Source organism: Crinia signifera, chromosome 7 (genome assembly GCF_055691185.1).
Source record: "Crinia signifera chromosome 7, ASM5569118v1, whole genome shotgun sequence".
In the NCBI taxonomy this organism is placed as follows: Eukaryota; Metazoa; Chordata; class Amphibia; order Anura; family Myobatrachidae; genus Crinia; species Crinia signifera.
Window position 1 is genome coordinate 100,975,196 of NC_139223.1, and position 23,130 is coordinate 100,998,325.

General features: G+C 45.5%; 1 protein-coding gene across 10 annotated transcripts in view; it reads left to right on the forward strand.

The window, feature by feature from the left end:
• Positions 1-23,130, forward strand: part of KALRN (kalirin RhoGEF kinase) — an 856,470-nt gene that overhangs the window by 792,372 nt on the left and 40,968 nt on the right. For all 10 annotated transcript variants that reach the window (XM_083153542.1, XM_083153544.1, XM_083153547.1 and 7 more), the window contains 3 exons: positions 3,055-3,114; positions 6,950-6,977; positions 11,585-11,750. In XM_083153542.1, coding sequence (XP_083009668.1) covers positions 3,055-3,114; positions 6,950-6,977; positions 11,585-11,750 — 254 coding nt within the window. The remainder of the gene's footprint in view (positions 1-3,054; positions 3,115-6,949; positions 6,978-11,584; positions 11,751-23,130) is intronic.

Here is a 23,130-nt window from a genome sequence, read left to right on the forward strand (position 1 = left end):
TCTGTTTTTAAGATTGGTTACAACCAACATCAAGATCAGGAAAACTGCACTGTGGTGAGTAAGCAAAACCTAAGTTTTACTCAGTAATTTCCTAGAAATGTTTAACAAAGCTCTGTGTGTGTGTGTGTGTGTGTGTGTGTGTGTGTGTGTGTACATATGTCATTTTATGCAAGCTAATGTGTGTGTTAAACTGGGTGGCTCACAGCATAGATACAGTACATACACAGATAGCTTGGTCCGGTGGTCTTTCCTCATCTTTTTCTTTATATGGTGGCTGATCACAGAAAAATGCTTGGTGGCACTTGCTGCATAGAAACATTTAAAATCCATGCTTAATACATTAATTCTCCACCTCCATTTTCACGGTTGATGTGGGTATATGTATGGGACAGGGTTACCTTTCGTTACATCATGTGAGGACCACAATGTTGATAGATTTAATTGTTCTCATGTAAATAAACCCTGCTGCTAAGACCCTGTAAAGTGTGCCCTTTACTGGCTTTCTATATTTGGGGCAAGTGCACTTTTTGGCAGTCACCCCAGCAAGGGTTATGTTTTCCTTTTTATCCACACTTATTGCCCTGTTCCTCCTGATACCGCATTTCTCCATCTGTTCCTTCGGGCTCCCCCTGTTCTTCCTCTTCCTGATATCTCCATCTGTTTTACCTTTTTTCTTCCCATCTCCACATCATGTGTTCACCTGCTTTTACCAGGAATCGGGACATCTGTCAGAATGAACTTAGGTCTACAGTCATTAGGTCGACCCCACTAGGTCGACTGGCAGGAAGGTCGACATGGGCCAATGTCGACATGACTTAAGGTCGAATTTGCATAAAGGTCGACATGAGGAATGTCGACTGGTCATAAGGTCGACATGGGTTTTTCACTGGTTTTTTATCCGAATGTCGACACAGTCGACATGGACACAGTTGGCAATGAGAATCGGACCCTCGCATGGCTCGCTTCGCTCGCCATGCTTCGGGCACGGTGCCTCGCTGCGCTCGGCACACTATTTTATTCTCCCACCGCGCCCTAGTGGATGGTAGGGCATGAAATACCGCCTGTCGGCACATGTCGGCTCATAAAACAGTGAAAAACCCATGTCGACCTTATGACCAGTCGACCTTTCTCATGTCGACCTTTATGCAAATTCGACCTTAAGTCATGTCGATCTTGGCCCATGTTGACCTTAAGTCAGGTCGACCCTCCTGTCAGTCGACCTAGTGGGGTCGACCTAATGACTGTAGACCTAAGTTCATTCTAATAGATGACCGCATCCCCTTTTACCACTACAACCTCACAGCTGTCCATAAAATCATACTTAAAAACTATTTTCAAGGATGGGATGCTGCTCAAGTGCCATCGTTCTGTTCTTGCCCCTGAGACTAAAATTGGACAATTAGACCCCAGGTGACAGATGCATCCCACCTTTTCCTCCTGTCTCCAGCAGAGGCTATGCACCTACTTACAAGGCCCACATATAAGAGCATATACACTAGATCAGGCCTGGCCAACCTGTGGCTCTCCAGATGTTGTTAAACTACAAATCCCATCATGCCTTGTCCCAGTTTTGCTATAAGGTAGTTTTAAAACTGTGGCAAGGCATGCTGGGATTTGTAGTTTCACAACATCTGGAGAGCCACAGGTTGGCCAGGCCTGCACTAGATCATCATCTTTCCAATCTGGCTGAAAATCTGTAAAAAGGCCCATACCTAATATCTTTAACAATGTTCCCCCTTCGCTCATTGTTAAAGGTATTGACATCTTCCGGATATGCAGGTCAATCTGCCAATATTGCTCATGCACCCATCGTTCAGTGTGTATGCACAATATATTTCAGATTTTCATTCCAACCAGCCAGATAGGAAAGATAATCTTCTAGTGTGTATGGGCCTTAAGGCTAAGGATACAGGAGGTTATTCTTGTTGCTTCGGAAGACAGACGCACAACGATAAAAGTCAACGGGAATGACCCCCCCACAGTGTATTGTATGTGATCCGGCTGCATGGGAATCTCCAAGGGGGATTGCATACAACTTAGCTCCTCCTAGAAGTCACACAAGTGTATAGGCACTGCCTCTCTCCCACACTCTTATTCTCTCCTTATCTAACTCACTCCTCTCTCGCTCTCTCTCTCTCCCCCCCCCCCGTCTGCCCGACACCCTCTTCACGATAGCGACAAAGGCTTGGGGGGGGGGGGGGGCTGCCAAGATTTTGCTATGGGGCCCACAAAGTTCTAGTTACGCCTCTGGTGAAAATTGTTCAATATTGATATGTTTTATAAATGAGATTTTCTACAAATCATTAAATAATCATTTATTAAAAATTGTGGGAACGGTGACTATGAACGGTGCCATATTGCACTCTATACAGACAATAGCGCAGACACTGGGATCTTTATTTCTTTTTGCCTGTCTTTACACTAACGCCCCATACACACGTGACGACTGTGCCTTTTTGCTGAGCGATCTAGTTAGGCATAGATCGCTCAGCACACAGCGATGCACCCACGATGTGTGCTGAGCGATCGGTCAAAGCCAGTGTTCTCTGGTGAGAGAACACTGGTGAGGACTAGATTTATACTCCATGCAGTATAAATCTAGTCAGGTGATGTGACGCACGGGACCACACATCGCTGTCACTGGGGTTATCACGGGGGCATTCCCCTATGCAATAAATGAAGGTATCTGACCTGAATCCTCCCTCTTCGCTCAGTCCTGCTTTGCCCGCCCACACCCACCCTGTTGCTCCTTACCAACATTAAGCAAACCATGCCTCCAGAATTGTGATGCCCATATTCCCAATACATTTTCTGGCAGAAGAAGAGGGGCCACTTGCTTGTGTATGCCCCCCAGGCTGAAAGTTGCCAGCCAGCCAGCCCCTGAATGGTGCAATCATCGTTTAATTAGTTTTATGTTTTCCTTTAATAGTTAATGTGTCTGAGATACTTTAGTGAATTACGCTTACACTAATATTCTCTTTTTTTCTTCTTCCTGATAATTGCTTTTTCTTATATTTTTCTCCTACTAATCCATTGCTTCACATGGCCAAACAGGATCACAACAGCTCAGAAGAGTCAGAATGTGATGACTTTGACCAAAGTGCTAGTATGGAGGTAGGAATACTGTATTTGTGTAATATGGTAATGGAAATCCCTGAGACCTCAGGAAAATGGATTATATATGGTAGTTGTAAACCTCAGAGTACTTCACATGTGTAATACCTGGTGGAGGGAATCACAGAAACTCTAAAGACACTCATAAGGACCCGTTTGCCTGGAGCCCCCCGGCAGCTCTCTGGAAGGCTCACATGCGATCTGGCACTTGATGTGCCATTTTTACATGCAATAAATCGCATCGGATTTATTGCATGTAATTCTCTCGGGGAGCTGCTGCTGGGGGGGGTCATCTGGGTCCGGCCAACTGGTGGGGGTGGTGGGCAGCTCGTAGTGGCGGACAGCAGGGTCTGTCCGAGCGCCTGGGAGGCTGGAGCTTGTAGCTGCATTTTGCCGGGTGGCGGATGCAGCTGCTGAATATTTTGAAATGACTGTCCGATTGTGAGAGTAATAGCCATTTAACGTCCAGGCAGTAATTTCAAAATATTTAGCAGCCGCATTCCGCCGCCCAGCAAAAAGCCAGATGGACCCCACTACCTGCCACTACTATGAGCTGCCCCCTCTCCGCCGCACAGGGAAGGAGGTCCCAGGTCGAGTGGTCACACAGGAGCGTGTATCGGACCTGAGGGGACATCAAACTGAGCCAATTTGGCCTGATTTGTCGTAATCGTCCCAGATCGGCTCAGTGTATGGGCACCTTTAGAATAGTATAACTCAGACCTCAAGACAATACACAAGTGTACTACTGTTCAAATATATAATATACTGTTATGGTAAACGTATAGTCCTTAGGACAGTATAGATGGGTAATGTCCAGTGGTGGAAATTATGGAGGCATTAGGACAGTAGAGCTGATATATGCTTAGTGGTGGAAAAAAATGGAGACCTAAGGACAAGATGGGTAATTGTCAAGAATATGAATTTTGAATGTGTTAGGATATCAGATAAAATGTTGTGGCAAAACAGAAGACCTCAGAACATACAAAAGGGTAGGTAATGTTTCGTTTTGGGAAATGTGACCGACGAAAGTTTTAAGAAAATTATAATTTTACACTAGTGTTCTATACGTCTTCAGTGTGCCCAAGAACCATTAAATAATTTAGCCTTGAGGCACAAGATTCATCATTCTCATTGGATGTCAGGGTATGCTTGTAGTGCCCCAAGGGGAATATAAATACAGAAGCATAATGAATGAAACCTTTATTCTTCAATATATTGTTTACTTTAACTAATAGCTGGGGTCCTTGGTTCTTGTAGGCATTAAGAGTGAGAGAATCAACAATACACTTCACTGAATACATTTCACTCAGGTCAAACAATGGCAACTCTCCACTGTAATACATTGAAGTGATATAGTACTAGCACTATCTTGATACATGTTGCTGTTCATTCAATGCAAACTGTGTAGTATTTATGGGTGCAATTTGAAACATATTGGTACTTGTTTCCTAGCACGGCACCCATCGCATGGCATCGTGTACCTTATTTAGTGGTGTGCGATATGATGCTTGTACAATTAAATATCGCATAGCATCGCATGCCAGCAAATGGGATGCGATGCAATTTTTAATTGTACAAGCACCCATGCCATGAGATGTGATGGGTGCTTGCAATGAGATTTAGCCCCCAGTATCCACGCCATCCCGAAGCGTGGCGAGCGGCCGCGGTACGCGTCCTCCGACCTTTTCATACCCCCACTATCCACGTCGAGGTGGAGTTGATTCAGGATAGTGTGGTGAGCGCAGCGAGCCACCGAGCCCGAAGAGTGGCGAGCGCAGCGTGCCCCGCGGAATACATATAAAGTAACCGTGTCCCCTCGCGGGGCTCGCTGAGCTCGCCATGCTTAGGGCTCGTATTCCGTGTGCGCTCGCCACGCTTTGGGCCCAGTGGCTCGCTGGGCTCGCCACACTATCGGCATCACAAGCCTGATAAACTATGTGCAATTTTGGCTAATTACTATCCTATTTATATCCGATTTTGAGTATATTCTCCCTTTAAAACAATCCTAGTGAACACAGGATCAAGATGAGAGGATAATATGAGTCCCTTTGCACGTTTCTCTGCTATAGCTATGTCAGTAGGTTTCTGAAAAGGGACTCATACTATCCTTTCATCTCAATCCTGAAAGTGCAACTATATTGTAGCTCCGGTCCTCCACCGTGTCTGTGCTGTCCCTCCATACACCAGTACTTACCATCGGTGTCCTCCACCTGCTATTTACCAACTCCTGACAGCAGGGAAGCATTGGGAAACTTACCAGCCACTGAGCGACATGCAGACAACTCCATAAGCGGAAAAAAAGTGGGGTGAACCCGCCCAAAATGAGGGGGGGGGGGGATCTAGGGGGCGCTTGGTAGGAGTGGCTTCCCAACAGCTGCTCAAAAAATAGGTTAGTTAGACCTGTATAGATAAACAAGAAAAAAGAGAGGGGTAGTAGCAGCGCTAAGAATAAAAATATTAAGAATTGGATGATCTTTACACAAAATATTTTACTGAGGGTTAAAACAATGACATAGCCATGAACATATATAATAAAAATGATCGCATATGATGCACAGTAAATGTATGCCCAAGGAGAGTCCGTTCCTATTATGCCCAGATGGGGGGATAGAAGATGGTATAGTTACCGCTCCACACACAGTAATTGGAATGTCCTGATGTCCACGTGGTCGGCCCAAGTTGGCACAAATAACCGAAGTCCACTGGAATAGGTATAGGACAGTTGGTATTATCCTCAGGTACCTGGGTGTTGAAGTCTGGGGTGGTGGATGGTAAATTTGCGGACTTGAATGTCCCAATATGATGATGAAAGACAAGTAATTTCCTGGGCTGGTCCGGACTGCAATCCAAAGTACTGATGATGGAAAGGGGGCAACAGCCCTTCTGACGTGTTTCGCCGCTACAGCAGCTTTATCAAAGGTATCTTTGATAAAAGCGTTTTCAAAAACTGGAGGAGTCAGCAGGCATACAGTCAATACAAAAGTGCCATATTAATGGAACCTAACTGTACCTCTTTCCATATCCATCGTTGCTGTGTGTCTATCAAAATATAATATGGAAAGTAGTCAAGTTTTTACAAGCCCCCAATGTGGGCACATAAGTTAAGAACCATTTCAACAATCAATTTCTATAGCAAGGTGATCATTAGTATCAGTACTTACACCAGGGCCATGCTGTCTGCAAATGATCTATCTGAAAAAAAATCCCACATACCTTCCACCAGGGCCAGATTATGGTATGTGGGGGCCCTGGACAAAAAAGGTCTCTTTGGGGGCTCCCCCCCCCCCCCGATGGAGGGATCATCCTCCCTCAACCCCCAAAACACTCCCCCCCCCCGATGGAGGCATCATCCTCTCCCCCCCCTTCCTGGATGGAGGCATCAACATCCAGCCCCCCCCCCCCCCCCCCCCCCCCCCCCCCCCCCGGCAACATCATCCTTTCCCCCCCTCCCCTGGACAGAGGCATCATCCTCCCAAACCCCCCGTACCTGGGCAGCGTGTAGGATCCAGGCATCGGGATCCTACATGCTGGAGAGCAGGGGGCCCCTGCGGAGGATGGGTCCCTGTGGCGGATGGGAACTAGTAGTGCTACTAGTTCCCATCTGCCGCAGGGGCCCCACCGCTGACTTCACATACTGCCACAGGGACCCCCTGCCCACCAGCGCTACTCGAACCCGCGCTGCCAGACCCTGCTGCCTGCCACCCACCACCGCAGCAGTGGGGTGGCAGGTGTGGAGGACAGGGCCATAATACAGTGACTAGTAAGTATCCTCCAAATCATCGCAACATATTAAAATTGATTATCCAGCTTAACCATATTTCTTTATCTCTTTTAGATCATGAATCCAAATTTCATTCAAGAAGGTGAGTTATCTAAGAATGGATTAGTTTGCAACAAATATATATATATATTTATATTAATTTGATATTTTTTTGAAATGCCATTCAATTTAATCCTGTGCATTATGCAGTAATAGACAATTGAAATATAATAATAATATAATATAATATCATGTCATACATTCTACAGTATACAAAATAATACAAAATGAGGATCCGATTTAAGCACAGATGTTCACAGCAGGACCACCTGAAATTAGATGAAGTGTATACCATTGAGTTTGTGTCATAGAGAGAGTCGTGTATTCTTTGTCTCAGTGATAAGGGTAAAGTAGAAATATAGCTTTCCCATACACTGAAGAATTTTGCTGAGCATCTCTCCATTTCCAGCAGGCATTCCACCCAATCCATAGTGAAGACATGGAGCAATTTGTCCCAGATATTATATATATTTTAAAGCAAATCCTGCAGCCCAATATTTCCAATAGAAATATTAACTACCAAAATAGAATCATGCTTCACTAACTGTCGGTTTGATGAAAGAGGAATATTTAGAGAAAATTAATAGTTTTGCCTGAGCCCTTTGCACACGGTGAAAGGAAATTTTGCTACATCAAACAAAGATATTCTACGGAATTCATGTATGTTTTAAAAGAGCAGGTGGCCTGTGTGCAGACTCCAAATAGGCCCCCTCCTATCAGGCGGTTCCGTAGACACTGGCATTGTGCCAGAGTTTATTGCACATACTGTACGTAGGTCTCCAGAAACATGGTGCCCACCATGTTAGGGAGACATTTCACTACTGCTCACGCATGGCAGCTATTTCGCTTCCAAATTTTTGCATGGATGCAGTGCCCAGCATGGGACCCTTGAAAGGTGAGTATTTAAACATGGGTGCAGTGTGAGTGGTGTGGGCCTGCGTACCTCTCACACATTGCACCCATTATAGAAATGCCTATGACAGAAGGCAAGAACAGGCGGTTTTCATTTGTCCAGAAACCTCCCTTTCCTCTCAATTGCCTCTCAACCTGGCCATTCACCAGCTGCCGCCAGAAGGGAGCGTGTGCACAGGAGATGGTTGCATGCCCCATTTTGACAGAGCCGGCTGGCTCCCTGCTGCTCCCCCGTCCTCCCCCATAGCTGCCCGCACCCCCCACTTATCCTGCCCGTCTCCCTGAATCCGTTCACCACCGCCATGCTGATGGGGACGCGTGAGCCTGTGAGACGCTTGCACTTCCCCATCAGATGGAGCTGCTGTCTGCCAGCCTGTCCTAGTTCAGGAGATGTGGCTATAGTTCAGGCTGGCTGACAGGTGCTCCATCTATAATCATCGCACCAAAGAGAGAGAATCTGGTAATTGGCTAACTGCGATCATTGGACCTGCATATGCCTGAAGTACTGTGTTACATAAACTGTACTTTATGCATGATTCAGACCTATTCGCAGGTCTGCAAATTCTCAGCCCTGCCATTTATTGGGAGACCACGTACAGTATGTGCATGGTATGCAGTGCGCCTGCATGAGGTCCCCTGAGAACAAAGCTAACAATGGCATTTCTTTGCTGGCTGTGCGCAAGCTGATTGACAGCCGGCTGCCATTTTGGGGAAACACCCGGCCATTTTCTGGAAGTGACAAGAAAAACGCCAGCAGACCCAGGCGTTGCAAGGGAGGACATCTGATGTCAGGGCCAGACCGGAGGACTCCAGGATCATGGCAGCTACCCAGTAAGTATTGACCTACGTGGTCACTGCACACATTGGAGTAATTGAGAATGGATTTCCCTGTTTTCATGGCTGCAATAAACATTTTGCTTTAGTGACTAAATGGGTGAAATGCTTACAAGAGTTGAGTCTGTTAGAGAAAAATCAAAAGGGGAACTAGTGTCATTTAGATGCCAATTGTTTTGGCATGAGATGTTCACTGAGCGCACATAGGTGTAATAATATTTGTGCATATACACTTGGCTACGTAGTATATCTGCTCATAACTTACTGACGCAGTAATCCTCCTAGTTCACCCCTGAAATGACCAGGAGTCCAATGAATTGAGTTTTGTGGGTCCATACTGATCACAAACTGCACAAGTGCACTTAGGGCTATGTCATAGTAAAGGACTGACTCAGTCCTTCACATTTCTCAGGTACAGTGCTATCACAGAGTTTTCTATCTGCACCTGATTTAATATATCATATTTCAGCAGGTACATTTCTTCCAGTACTTGCTTTATTTATTTTTATTTAAATCCTTCTCCTCTATGTTACTGCCCATATCTTTCTCCTCTGTGCGAGCCTTTTGCCTTTTTCCTCTGTGCCAAACTTTCTTCCTTTATTTTATCTTTGCCAGCCTCTCTGCCTATCTTCTTTCAGTGCCAGCTTTTCTGATCTGCCTCTGTCTGGGACAACCTTTTTGCCAATCCAAAGGTGCCTGTGTACCTCTGGTGATAATATATATTGGAAACCCCTGCATTTGCCACTGGAGCCCCATGCCTGATAGGCTCTGTGCGGCTCCATAGAAGCCCATTTTAGGAATTTAACATAGGCTTCTATGGTGGGAACCAGCAACTAAGGCTGACCGCAAGTACCCTCAATGGGGTCACATTGCGTTTAGCCTGAGAACCCAATATCTATTTCTTTCTTTTTTTTATATAATGTTTTATTGAAACACCATAAGTCACAGTTTACAATGGTTATGCAAATAAAGTAATTTTGACAAAGTCTAACTGAATATTGAGAAATTATATTAATGTATCTTGTTGCATGTATTAACATCTATTGTCAACAATACAGACATGCAGAAATGTTTTAAAAGGATAAACAAAGTGTCTATGCAGTTTCTTATTGTAAAATGTTCAATCCACAAATCAAACAATATGGCCCAGGGCTGTCACAGTTCTAAAATTGTAACGAAATATCTCACAGCTGTTCATCTAAAACCACCGGGGGGTCCCCAGACATAATTCTCAGCAAGTACCATTGAGTATTTTTAAAGGAGTTGTTAATTTTTTTCCTTATTTCAAGTGAGAGCACTGCTATATATCTCTTCCATGTGCCAAAGAACCTCTTTGTGCAGAGCTCCTTATTCAATAGACATCCATTCCATGTTGAAAACATAAAATAACTTAGTCCTAAACAGCTGCGTCGATTCTTGTCTGCAGGATGGCCTTACACGCGACAGTGCTGACAATTAACAAAATACTTTACTTTCCCTGGTCATTCTCTGGTCCCAATATTTATTTATAATATTTAATTTATCTATTTTAACACCGGCAGCCAGACACCCACAGCCCAAGTGTGGCAGGGACAGCCCCGGGTTTCAGCCCAGGCCAGGGTTTCCCTGAAGGGATGAGATCCTTTTATTGGGGGTTCCCCAGTGACCCAGTCCAGGCTGACCAGCCAAGGAGCTCATGCTTTGGCAGTGGATACTTTTTACATAAGGTCCCCTGGCCAAAGCATGAGCAGGGTGCTCATGGGTGCTCAGGGTGCTGATCAGCCTGGGCCTGTGACATGGCACCACTGGTTGCTTGAGCCTGGTGCTGGTTTGCGAAATACGGGGGACCCCTACTCCTATTGTGCCCCATATTTTGGGAACCAGGACCGGCTTAATGAACCCGGGGCTGGATATACTCGGGAGGGGGGGACTTCATGCCGTTTTATAATTTATTTACTTTTATTCTTTTTTACACAGCCAAATACACCAGGAAAATTTTCCAGACGGATTTTTTTGCTGAATTACCATCCAAATTCAGCAGTACAAATGATAGTAAATGAGCACACCACCATAGAAATCATGGCCATACACGTTCTATCGATGGTGTATTTATTCATAAACCAGAATTCAGCTGAGCTGGTCGTATATAAATATAGCACATAAGCCGAATTCTGTTCATAGTAATGCTAATTTACCAGCCATATTTGACATTGAATGGGTACAAATACGTGCATTCGGACCCATTCGATCTTCGTAAATTTACCCCAATAATAATGTTATTAGGGACCCTTTGAATAGCAGCTTTGGCTATAAATATATATATATCAGCCTGATGGTGTCAACATGTCATGGGTGTCTAAAAACAAAGTTGCGCTGACACCAGTGGCAATGGTGAATCGAACGTTCTGGTTCTCTCGTAGATAGGTGAAGTGCCCGATAGCCAGGCCAATAGCTTCATCTTTGGCAATGACATTACCATAAAGACTAAGTAATGGCAGTGCCAATAAACAGAGCCGCTGCTGAAACTGTGTCTGACCTGGAATTACCATCTCTAGTCACCAAACCTATTTCTGCAGGATGTACAGCATCAAATTGGGGCTCACAACCTCTGCACTACTGTATAAACTGACCTGCCTTACACAAGTTCTTTAGATTTCCCCCATTAAATAACAGTATTAAAGTACCGCACTTTTCCTTGCACTAAAGTTATATCTCGCGTTTGTCTTTTTTACCCTTTATATGACATTTTTTCTCCTATTTGATTAAATGCATATGTAGAGGAGATATCCAGCATAAATACCATCTTGGATGTAAAACAAGTGATAATCAGACATACTGTAGATCTGCTTTACAATGCTCTCAGCTAATCTTGGCTGTCCTATATATGACCCCAATGTCTATGTCTAATGTTTATGTGCTTTTAAGTGGCTCCGGAGTTCCTCTTGAATCTGGTGGACATTTTATGTGTCATTGGCGACACTGTGACCTTACATTGCAAAGTCTGTGGCAGACCGAAGCCAAATATCACATGGAAGGGACCAGATCAAACCATCCTGCATGATGAGAGCAGCACTTATGCCATGTCAGCCAGGTAGGATCCAAGGTATCTCACTAACTATCCTCATGTGTATCCCAATATTTCTCTTTCCTAAAATAAATGTTATCTGCCCAATAATATATACAAGTGTGTGCTGAATTGTTGTCATGCCTGAGGTCTAAGGTGAGAAAGGCCTCTGGTATTGGTTCTGACAAATGGACAAATCAGAGAGGCTTAATGCAGCTCTTGTACATGAAACCAGAATGTGGTACTTGAATATTAGCCCGCATGATCAGACTGGAGGAAGCAGGTAAGAATAAACAAAGTATTTTATTAAACGTGCAGATGATGGTAGACAGCGGTGATGAGACCTCAGTAATTGAATAATGCAGTAACGGAATATCAACACACAGTTATTGGTATAGAATAAGATGTAGATACATCGATGGTCAGAGGGCAATAGGTGCAGAAGGCACAATATACTGGATGATACGTTACTGTGGACTGTGAATACCAATGGAGTTGGTTCAGGTCCATGCTTGCTGTGGAACAGATGTGACACGAATCACTAGATGATCTGGGGATTAGGAAAGATGATGCAACATCAGTAACGATGGCAGAACATCGATAACTTCAAGAACATGGAGGGAACATCAATAACTCAGGAACGATGGCAGAACATCAATAACTTCAAGAACATGGAGGGAACATCAATAACTCAGGAACGATGGCAGAACATCGATAACTTCAAGAACATGGAGGGAACATCAATAACTCAGGAACGATGGTAGAACACAGTGGCGGAACTCCCGGAGGCAATGGAGTCATCTGCCGCCGGGCGCCAGCCTTAAGGGGGCACTGGCTCCATTGCCTCCTGATGTTCCAAGCCAACAGGGCCAGAGACGCCGCAGTGCCCAGGCCACAACACAAGTGAACCGGTCATTTAATTCTGCAGTTACGCTGGGTCCCCGCTCACTACATATGCATGAGCGGTGACCCAGGTAGCAGTGTGTATATCTAATGAGCGGGTAGTCAGCCGGGACCCAGGATGACAGTTATACTTCTCTGGCTGCCAATTGCTTCCTCTAGGTCTGTGTTTGGATACTGTGCAGCGTGCGTGGAAGGTGTGTAGGTTGTGACGTCTGCTGATCCCCGTGCTGATGGGACTCCTAGTGCACTTCCGGGATTCATTTTCTTCAGGTTGGAGACTGTAGTCTCCTGAGCCTGGCAGCCGCTGTCCACATCCAGGACTGTGTTGGGGATGTTGCAGCTGGCACTGACTACTCTGCACTTATTACAGTAAGTGTCTCAGGCTGTACAAGAATTGTTAAAATGCTGTATTTTAGTTTTAGTCTTCTTGCACATTACAGTCAAAGGATAATGTCCGGCTGTGGCCCTTCTCCTTTATCTGTCCTTCTGCACCCCCTTTTCCTCCACCCGTCCATCTGCTCCCCCTTTCCCTCCACCTGTCCATCTGTGCCCCCTTCCCCTCCACCCATCTGTCTGTGCCCCCTTCCCCTCCAACCATCTGTCTGTGCCCCCTTCTACTCCACCCTTCCCTTCCACCATCTGTGCCCCCTTCTCCTTTACCTGTCTGTCTGCACTGCCTTCTCCTCCACCTGTCCATTTGCACCCCCTTCCCCTCCACCCATCTGCCTGTGCCCCCTTCCACTCCACCTTTAACCCTTCCCCTCCACCCATTCCCCTCCACCTGTCTGCCTGTGCTCCCTTCTCCTCCACCCATCTTCCTGTGCTCTCTTGTCCTCCTGCCGTCCGCCTGTGCCCCCTTCCCCTCCACCTACTTCCTCTACACCTGTGCCCCCTTATCCTCCACATATCCACCTGTGCTCCCTTTGCTTCCACCCATCCCCCCTTACCCCCTATGCCCCTGAAACCTTCTTTTCCTTGATACTCTCTCTCTCTTATCACTGACAACCTCTCTTCCTCTTTCTCTCCCTGCAACTCTCTTTCTCTTCCTATTTCTCTCCCTGCAACTCTCTTTGGGCGGGATGTATTATCATATTCCGCCATGTTATTTCATGTATTCCTTGGCGATACAGTGTTTTCTTATGTATCAACTAAGTTTTCCACCCAAAAAAATCTCCCCCCACATTGCGAAATACCGCAAGTCTTCCATCGTGGTATTTCAAGCCTATTGATTTAAATGTATAGATCGCGGGCTCCTATGTACTAAGAGCAGCTGCTGTTATACAAATTTCACCATTCTAACCTGGTGAATAGTCTGCTTCTCCATAAATTCAGCTGCTCTGGCCGTAGAGTGGACTGTACACCAGGGCCGTGTCGCACCAGAATATAGGACCGCGATGCATATGCGCTGAAAAAAAAAAAAGAATACCCCTTCTTCGTGCTGGCTGATGCCTGCGGCCGCCGAAGACTGCGCATGCACCGGCAAAGAACCACACTGCACATGCGCTGAACCCCCACCCCCCCCCAAAAAAAAACCTTCGCGCCAATAGGAAAAACTTTAATACATAGGAGAAGCAACTCTGCGAACACAGGTAAAATGCGCAGCATTAAAATTACAGGGAAAAAAAACAAAAATTGATGTACCCATCTTGCCCTCTCTCTTCTCTTTCTCTGTCCTATCCTCCTTGACACTCCCTCACTCCCATTTGCAGCCTTCTCTTTTGCACCTCCCTACCTCCTGTCCCTGTGATGTCCTTTCTCTCTCATCCCTTTCTTCCTCTTTCACCCTGAAACCGCCTCTTTCATTTCCTTCTCTCTTTTTCCTTGAAACCCTCTTTCTCTCTAACACCCATCTGTGTCCTATTTTCCTAAGGGGAATTGTACTGACAAAGGATAGGGTAGAGTCAGAGGGGTGGCCTTTAAATATTTTTGTATGGGGCCCACAAAGTTCTAGTTATGCCCCTGCTGCTAAGGCAGCAGAGAGCAAGGAGCCAGATAAGCAGTCTGCATGGCATTATTCGTTGTTATTATTATTATTAGTTTTATTTATGTAGTGGGCTGTGATCTGATTGCATGGGGGGTGTATAATCTGTGAGTGTAGGGCAACACATTGCTTAATGCCGGCTCTGTGCATCACATTTAATAAAGTGTGTGTGTTTGGGGGGGGGGGGGGTGGCGCAAACGAAAATCTTGCCTCAAGGGGCCTGGGACAAACATATGCCACTGGTAGAACATCAATTACTTCAGGAATGATGGTAGAACATCGATAAGTCAGGAACAATGGGGGAACATCTGTTCAGCTAGACAGGACTGTGCTGGAAATATAACCCATCTCAGAGGCAGAGGATCAAGGGAGCTGGAATACCTGGAAGCTAGAAAGCAAGCACACTGCAGCAAGAGATACAACTGAAGCACTAGCAATTTGGACTGAGTTTCCCATGATTCTTATACCCACTGAGAAGTGGGGATTGGCTGAAGCAGACAGACTGGGAAACAGGTCTCACAGGATTGGCTCAGAAGGAACAGATGACTGGGCCAAACATGGCAGCTCCCGTGTTTGGTCCTGGCAGGAAAGTCTGTTTGGAGAGACAAGTGTTTGGCTGGGATCAATGGCAGCAGCATGGGAAACTATGAAGAGCTGAGAACTGCCATGCGGCGTGAGAGAAAAAACATGCAACACAGCCGGATGGGCACAGGGCAGATTGCAGGATTGCCGCACTGCGTACAGGATGCCGACGGCACATGGCGCTAGAGTGCAGAAACAGCCTGGACAGGCACTTAAGCTGTAAAAATGTCTGCTTGACTACCCTGATCGTGACAGCACCCACCTCTTTGGTTTGCGTAGAAACTTGGCATGTAAGGCTTGAACAAGTCTTGGAGCATGGATGTCTATCACTTTGGTCCAGGACCATTCTTCTGGTCCAGAACCCTTCCAGTCAATCAAGTACAGAGAGGGACAAAGCTTTCAGATCCGGTGACCTGTCTATTTTTAGGGTTGCCCGTTTAAAATTAAAAAAGGGAATTGTCAGGGCAAAAGGCCAATAACGATGTGAAATGCCTATGGAGCGGTATTAAAAATATCACTGACTATAAGGCAAATAAAAACTCTACGTCCCATGACACCGATCCCGCTTTAGTAGACACCTTGAATACTTTTTATGCCCGTTTTTTGACAGACCAGCCATGCCTCCGCCCTTTTTGGGGGGACACTGTGAGGATAGGGTTTTTTTTAGAACTTGATGAGGAGTCTGTTAGACAGTGTTTCTCTAGGACCAAGGTAGGGAAGGCCCCAAGCCCCGATGGGATTCAGGGGAAAGTTTTACAAAAATGTGCAGCGCAACTTTCTGGAATTTTTACTTTTATATTTAATTTGTCCCTTAGTGCATGTTATGTGCCTAGGTGTTTTAAATCCACAATTATTACCCCAGTCCCTAAAAAAGGCAAGGCTGACAGCTTGAATGACTATCGGACGATTGCTTTAACGTCTCTAATTAAGAAAAGCATTCCATCTGGCTTCGACCCCTTTCAGTTTGCCTATAAGGCAAACAGATCCACGGATGATGCGGTGATTATCTTATTACATAAAATTCTTGCCCATCTTGAATTAAAGGGATCATCCTTCGGATTCTATTCATAGATTATAGTTCAGCTTTTAATACGGTAGTTCCATCATCGTTAGTGAGCAAACTTTCTAGTATTGGGTCTATGTGTAGATGGATTCTGAACTTCTTATCCAATAGCCCACAGGTCGTCAGGATGAAAGACCAGGTATCTGGTGAATTGATAGTCAACACAGGGGTCCCCCAGGGGTGCGTTTTGAGCCCCCTGTTGTACTCACTGTTCATGATTGTCTTTCAAGCTCCAATTCTGTTAAAATTGTCAAATTTGCAGATGATATTGCTATACTGGGTCTTATTGTCAATGACAATGAGTCAAATTATAGGCTGGAAGTATCCAGATTGGAGTCATGGAGTAGGGACAATTGCTTGATCTTGAACGTAAATAAGACCAAAGAAATGATTGTGGATTTCAGAAAATCACACAAGAATGCATACTGCTCACTGGTTTTAAATGGCCAACAAGTGGAGACGGTTGATTCTTTTAAATCTTTGGGTGTAAACATCTCCAAAGACCTTCTATGGAGCACCCACATTAATATTGTCATCAAAAATGCCCACCAGCGTATGTTTTTTCTTAAGAAGCCACGCTTGGCTGGTATTTGTTGGAGAACCCTGGTGAACTTTTACACAAGTGTCATTGAGAGTGTTCTTACCTATGGTGTTGTGGCATGGTTTGGCCCCTGCTCTGCTGCTGACCGTAAATCCCTTCAGAGGGTAGTGTCAGTTGCAAGCAAAATAATAGGGGTTGCCTTACCAAGCATACATCATATATTTGGGAAGCGGCTTCTCTCAAAGACAAATAGTATCTTGAGGGACCCTTCTCACCCGAGTGGTGATTTGTTTTCCCTACTCCCTTCTAGCAAGCGATGCCATTCAGTCTTGTGTAAAACTAAACGACATAGAGTTTTTTTCCGATGGCAATCCGCACTTAAAATACGTAGGGTGACATTTAATAGAATGAGAGTTTTTCGCAATTTTTAAAATCACACCATATCGCCGCAAATCGCACTTTTTCCCTTGTAATCCACATATTTAATGAACTGCGAATTTGCAGGGAAAAATAGTGATATGATGCGATTTGTGGCGATTTTAAGTCATGGAAATGTGCGCATTTTCAGTCATGAAAATGTGCACATTTCAAAACTTGCGATTTTTGTTTAAAGAAAAAAACACAAAAAAAATGGCGTGAGGGCCCTCCTCCTGAGCATAACCAGCCCCGGGCTCAAAGATCCAGTCCTGGTTTCATAAAATCACGGGGCTGAACAAATAGGGGTCCCCTGGATTTTATAAAACCAGCACCAGGCTCAAGGGCCGGTCCTGGTTCCCAAAATACGGGGGACAAAATGACTAGGGGTCCCCCGTATTTCAAGAACCAGCACCGGGCCCAACCAGCCAGCAGGGTAATGCCACAGACGGGGGGAGACATTTTAAACATGTCCCCCCGGCCAAAGCATTCATCCCCTGACCGGTCAGCATGGGCAGGGGTCCTGGGGGAGAACCACAAGTTCTAGCGGCCAATCAGGAGCCGAGTTTGGCGGCCAATAGAATCATTCAGAGGAGAGATGCGGAAGATGGAACATCAGCCTCTCTCCGGATAGTTCGTCAGATGGGTACCAGCGGGAGTAGACGCAGAAGACCTGACGTGGGGCAGAAGACCTGGACTACGTCGGATCAAGATGACAGATTTTCTCCTGAGGAACTTGGTGAGTAGGATTTTCTTCCACATGTCCCCCTATGGATTTCTTCGGATCCTGGACCCCGGACTCTTCAGCCTTGGAGCCCCAGACCTCGGAGCACCGGACCCAGGGACCAACCTACGGGCTCAAGATAGGTAAGTATCAGTATGTGTGGGCTTTGTATGTATTAAAGTTTTATTTTTAATGGGTGTCAGTGTGTTTATTTAACTTTCTTTTACTGTGGAACTACAAGTGCCAGCGGGCCCTTTAATGCCCCGCATGCTGGGACTTGGGGTTCTCCAAGTCCCAGCATGCGGGGAGGCTTGCTGGGACTCATAGTTCCATGGTATAAAATAATAGTTTATAATCTATTTCTTTACACAAAATCAGCTCGATGCATGGGCAGGTAAGTTTTGGAGGGGGGGTCCCCACTCCCCCAGGACCCCTGTCCATGCTGACCGGTCAGGGGGATGAATGCTTTGGCCAAGGGGATTTGTATAAAAAGTCTCCCCCCGGCTGTGGCATTATCCTGCTGGCTGGTTGGGCCCGGTCCTGGTTCTTGAAATATGGGGGACCCCTAGTCATTTTGTCCCCCATATTTTGGGAACCAGGAACAGCCCTTGAGCCTGGTGCTGGTTTTATAAAATCCAGGGGACCCCTATTTGTTCAGCCCCGTGATTTTATGAAACCAGGACTGGCTCTTTGAGCCCGGGGCTGGTTATGCTCAGGAGGGGAGAGCCCACGCAGTGTTTTTTTTTTTCAAATTTTTTCTTTAACTCTATTTTAACAACAGAAACATGCACAGATCTGTGCATGTCTCGGACCAATTCGCACATCAGATCCTGGTCTGAAAAAAGTGCGATTTCATAGACACCTCAAAAGTGCAATTTCAGTTTGCCCATCCATTAAATATGCGTTTTGTATACTTTTCTGTGCGAAAACATCTGGATGCGATAAAAATGCAAATTTTTCCCACATATTGACAGTGCGAGTTTTTGTGGGAAAAAAGTGAAAAACAGGACTCTGCGCACCCTATTAAATGGACGATTTGAGGAAAAAATGCGATAACGCCATTTTGTTCAATAATTATCTCAAAAAAAGCAAACTCTCATTCTATTAAATGTCACCGTTAGTGTCAACTGTGAACCATGCACAATCCCGTACTCCAGTGTTACCTGTTTTCTTCCATTGTCTTTGCCTGTATTGTTTACATTCTATTTTCATTTAATGTTCATTACATGTGGGCATTTTATGACAAATAAAGTTATAATTATATTAAGTACTGCAGGCGACCATATCGAATGCGAGGTTCCAGAAAATTTAGCGACTTCATATTCCATTCCACGCTGAGTTCACATCTTAGGTGCCTTGGGTAACATGGAATTTAAAAGGTTCAAAACCAGAGTTTTTAGCAGTGATATATGAAAAGTATTGGGAATTTTTAAATACAGAGATAATCTCAGCTTGTAAGACACAGGACTGATGACTTGTTCTACAGAAAAAAGAACAATATATCAAGGAGCAAACTTCATAGAAGGTACTCTTAACCTTAAATTCCTTGTGGACAGACACACCCGATCTCCTGGTGGGAGAGCAGGAACTGCCTTATGCTTCCTATCAGCACATTTTTTGCACCTGATAAATAACTTCAGGCGCGATGACCGAATGAGTCTCCAGTTTTTCCTGAATAGTTGGAGCTGCACGGGCCCTACCCTCTGTCAGAGTAGCCAGGACAGTTGTCCCCATAGGACCCCCCTAATGGCGGCCCTGGACTCAGGAAAATCAGTCACAAAGTCCATCAAAAGATGAGTCCAGGGATGATGTGGCATGGATAAAGGCATTAATTGACTGACGATTAATCTTGTGCTGAACACACTTGGAACAAGTAGAGATACAGGGGTGTATTCAATTAATGTGAGATCCATTCCAACATTAATTTGTCGGTATGGACCCAACACTACCTATTCATATCAGCAGCCAAATCCGACTATCAGATTTGGCTGCTGAGTGCTGCTCACCAGACCGGGACTGAGTGACCAATGGCATGAGACAGGCAAGAGGTGGCGGGAGCTGGGACAGCACTGGGTTAACTGCTCTCACCCGGCCCGGCTGCGGCATGGCTGAGAGCATCAAGTACGGAGTAGATATCTTACCTCCTCATAGAGCTTGGGACTGTTCTATCAATCTGATCCATGGTAAAACTCCGCCCAGAGGTACGTACCCCTATTGTTTCCATAAACTCAAGTGATGGCAGAGTGCATCTACAAGATTTAGGGGACCCCTCGAATTTTGCAGGAAGGTAAAAACAGGGAGCAGTTGTAGCAGCAGGATAAGGAACTTCCACCTGAGAAGCACGGAGAGACACAGAGTGGTTTAAATTTTATCCAGCCTGGCCCTGAGCTGCTTCTTGTTGATCCAAGTGGGCAGCCATCTGTTGAACTGGGCTGATGGGTAGGGCATGACCTCTGGCCTAGTGCTTACTGTCATGCCTGAGGTCTGACTCTGGGTGATGAAGGCCTCAGGTGTAGGTTCTGACCGATGGACAAATGAGGGAGGCTTAATACAGCTCTTGTACATGAAACCAGAATGTGGTACTGTACTTGGATATCAGCCCGAAGGACGTGATCAACTGGAGGAAGCAGGTAAGTATAAAAAAAGTATTTTACGCAGATGATGGTAGACAGCGGTGATGAGCCTAACAATCTGTAATTGAATACTGCAGTAACTGGATATCAACACACATTTATTGGAATGGCATAAAATGTCGATACATCGATGATCAGAGGGGCAATAGGTGCAGTGTAAGCACTGATACAGGTCTTATAAGCAGGTATTAGCCAGAAGGCACAATATACTGGAGGATACGTTACTGTGGACTGTGAATACCGATGGAGTTGGTTCAGGAATGATGATGGTTGCTGTGGAACAAATGTGATGCAATTCATTCGATGATCTATGGTTTAGGAACGATGATGGAACTTCGATAACTCAGAAATGATGTAGTACATTGAATATGTCAGGAACATCAATAACTAAGTAACAATGGTAGAACAACTGTGCTGGAATAAGTACCTATCTCAGAGGCTGAAGATCACAGGAGCTGGAATACCTGTAATCTAGAAAGCAAGCACACTGCAGCAGACAGACAAATGAACGACTAGCAATTTGAACTGAGTTTCCCATGATTCTTATACCCACTGGGAAGTGGTGATTGGCTGAGGCAAGCAGACAGACTGGGAAACATCTCACAGGATTGGCTCAGAAGAAACAGGCAGCTCCCATTTATGGTTCTGGTCAGAAAGTCTGTTTGGAGAGACATGTTTGTGGCTGGGAGCAATAGCGGCGGAATGGAAATCTGCGGGGAGATGAGAACTGCCCTTCAGTATGAGAGGATAAAAATGTTGCACAGCTGCGGACATAGTGGCGCTGGTTGGGCACTGGGGAGATTGTGGGATTGCCTCACTACTTACAGGACGCCAACAGCACATGGCCTCCACAAGAATGTCTGTTTAACTACCTGGATCGTGACATTTATCTAATTACCTGCCTGTTTTCTACTTAATTGCTCATATATCTCCCCCATTCTATCCTGTGGGCATAATCAATAGGGTCCGAGTTTGCTGGAGGTGTGGGATTACAGATGATCTCAGACATTTCTTCAAAGCGACAATCATTTACAAAGCATTTTGCCCTATTATATAAGTTCCATGATGTCTCTCACTAACTCCTATATAGCCTACTCTGTAATATGACTCTCTCTTCCTGTGGCCCCTAGCTATGTCCTGATATATCACTTTTTTTTTTTTTTTTTTTACAATTTCTCAAATACAAATTTTCTTGCACTTTACAATATGACCCCAACTCAGTCCTGGTGTCTCTTACTATCTCCCTATGAACCCTAACAGTGTCCTGATATCTCACACTATGGCCCCCCACCAGGGACTGTCTGGCAACTTTCAGTCTGGGGAGCATATGTAACTGAGGGGCTCTGGCTTTTCTACCAGTCCTCAAAGATATCTCCCTAATTGTCCCCTCCATAGTTGTCTCATTTAGTTCTCACTAGACATAACCACAATTGTCCCATCGATAGCTGTCTCTCGTTACCCTCTCTATAGCACTTACCAACCTCTCTTACCAACCTCACAGCTTACCCATGAGCACAGCACACACTGGCCTTACCATTTTTCCAACAGCACTCACTGTCCACCTCAAAGAACTCACTAGTCTCCTTACAGCACTCTCCGACACCATTCACTGTGTACCACGTCACCCCCTTCCTTTCAAACTCCACCTCACAGCACTCCCCTTTCCTCTACTACAAACCTCACCCCCCCCCCCTTTCACGGCCCCTTTTAACAATCACCACACAGCACCCACTGCACCCTCACTGGCCACCTCCTAGAACACTCACTGGAACCTTTACAGGCCCCAGTACTCTCCCTGAGCCTCCATAAATTACCCCACAGCACACACATATGTTCCTTCTCTACGTCTCAATAGTTTCCTATGGCTGCCAAGTTTATGTTCCCTAATGACTACTTGTTCACCACCCCAACAGCGGTGTAGAGCAGGGCAACGCATGCACACAGTTGCACCTAAGTGTCAGTTAAAGGAACTCAGAAAGGTGGAGCTGCCTGTCTGGCTGCACTGATTGTGTTTTAGTGTAGTGGGCAGGGATCATCCTCTCTGCCAGCCTTCTTCCTGCCTTCTGCTGCTGGTTACCTACAGAAAGCATGGCTGGAAGCAGCCCAAAAGTAAAAAATGAATACAGGCCCGGGAAGCAGATGACATCCTGTCTTCTGGTCCAGCCCATCTCTGTTTTGATGTCTCTCACTATCTAATTATGACTGACACCCGGGCAGCACGTGGTATAAAAGCAAAGGTAAGAATGATCACAGCAGGCCATCTTGGCACAAACCACAAGCAGTTTATTCACAGTTTGGACAGGGTTGTCACTGCAATTACATTTCAATCCCTGTAAATCAGGTTACCTTTCCTTTCATTCTCTTCATTGGCAACAGCAGCATAAACAATGATGGGACTGCAATACATTACCAGGGTATCCTGGGACCAGTAGTGCCAAAGCAGCCTAATAGAACTCTCCTTATTGATGAGTTCTCCTCCTATTTGCTGGGGGCTCTCTGCAGTCTATCTAAATGGGATCTCTCATGGACTCATCACTGGGGGTGCATTCGCCCTATGTGTTTTCCT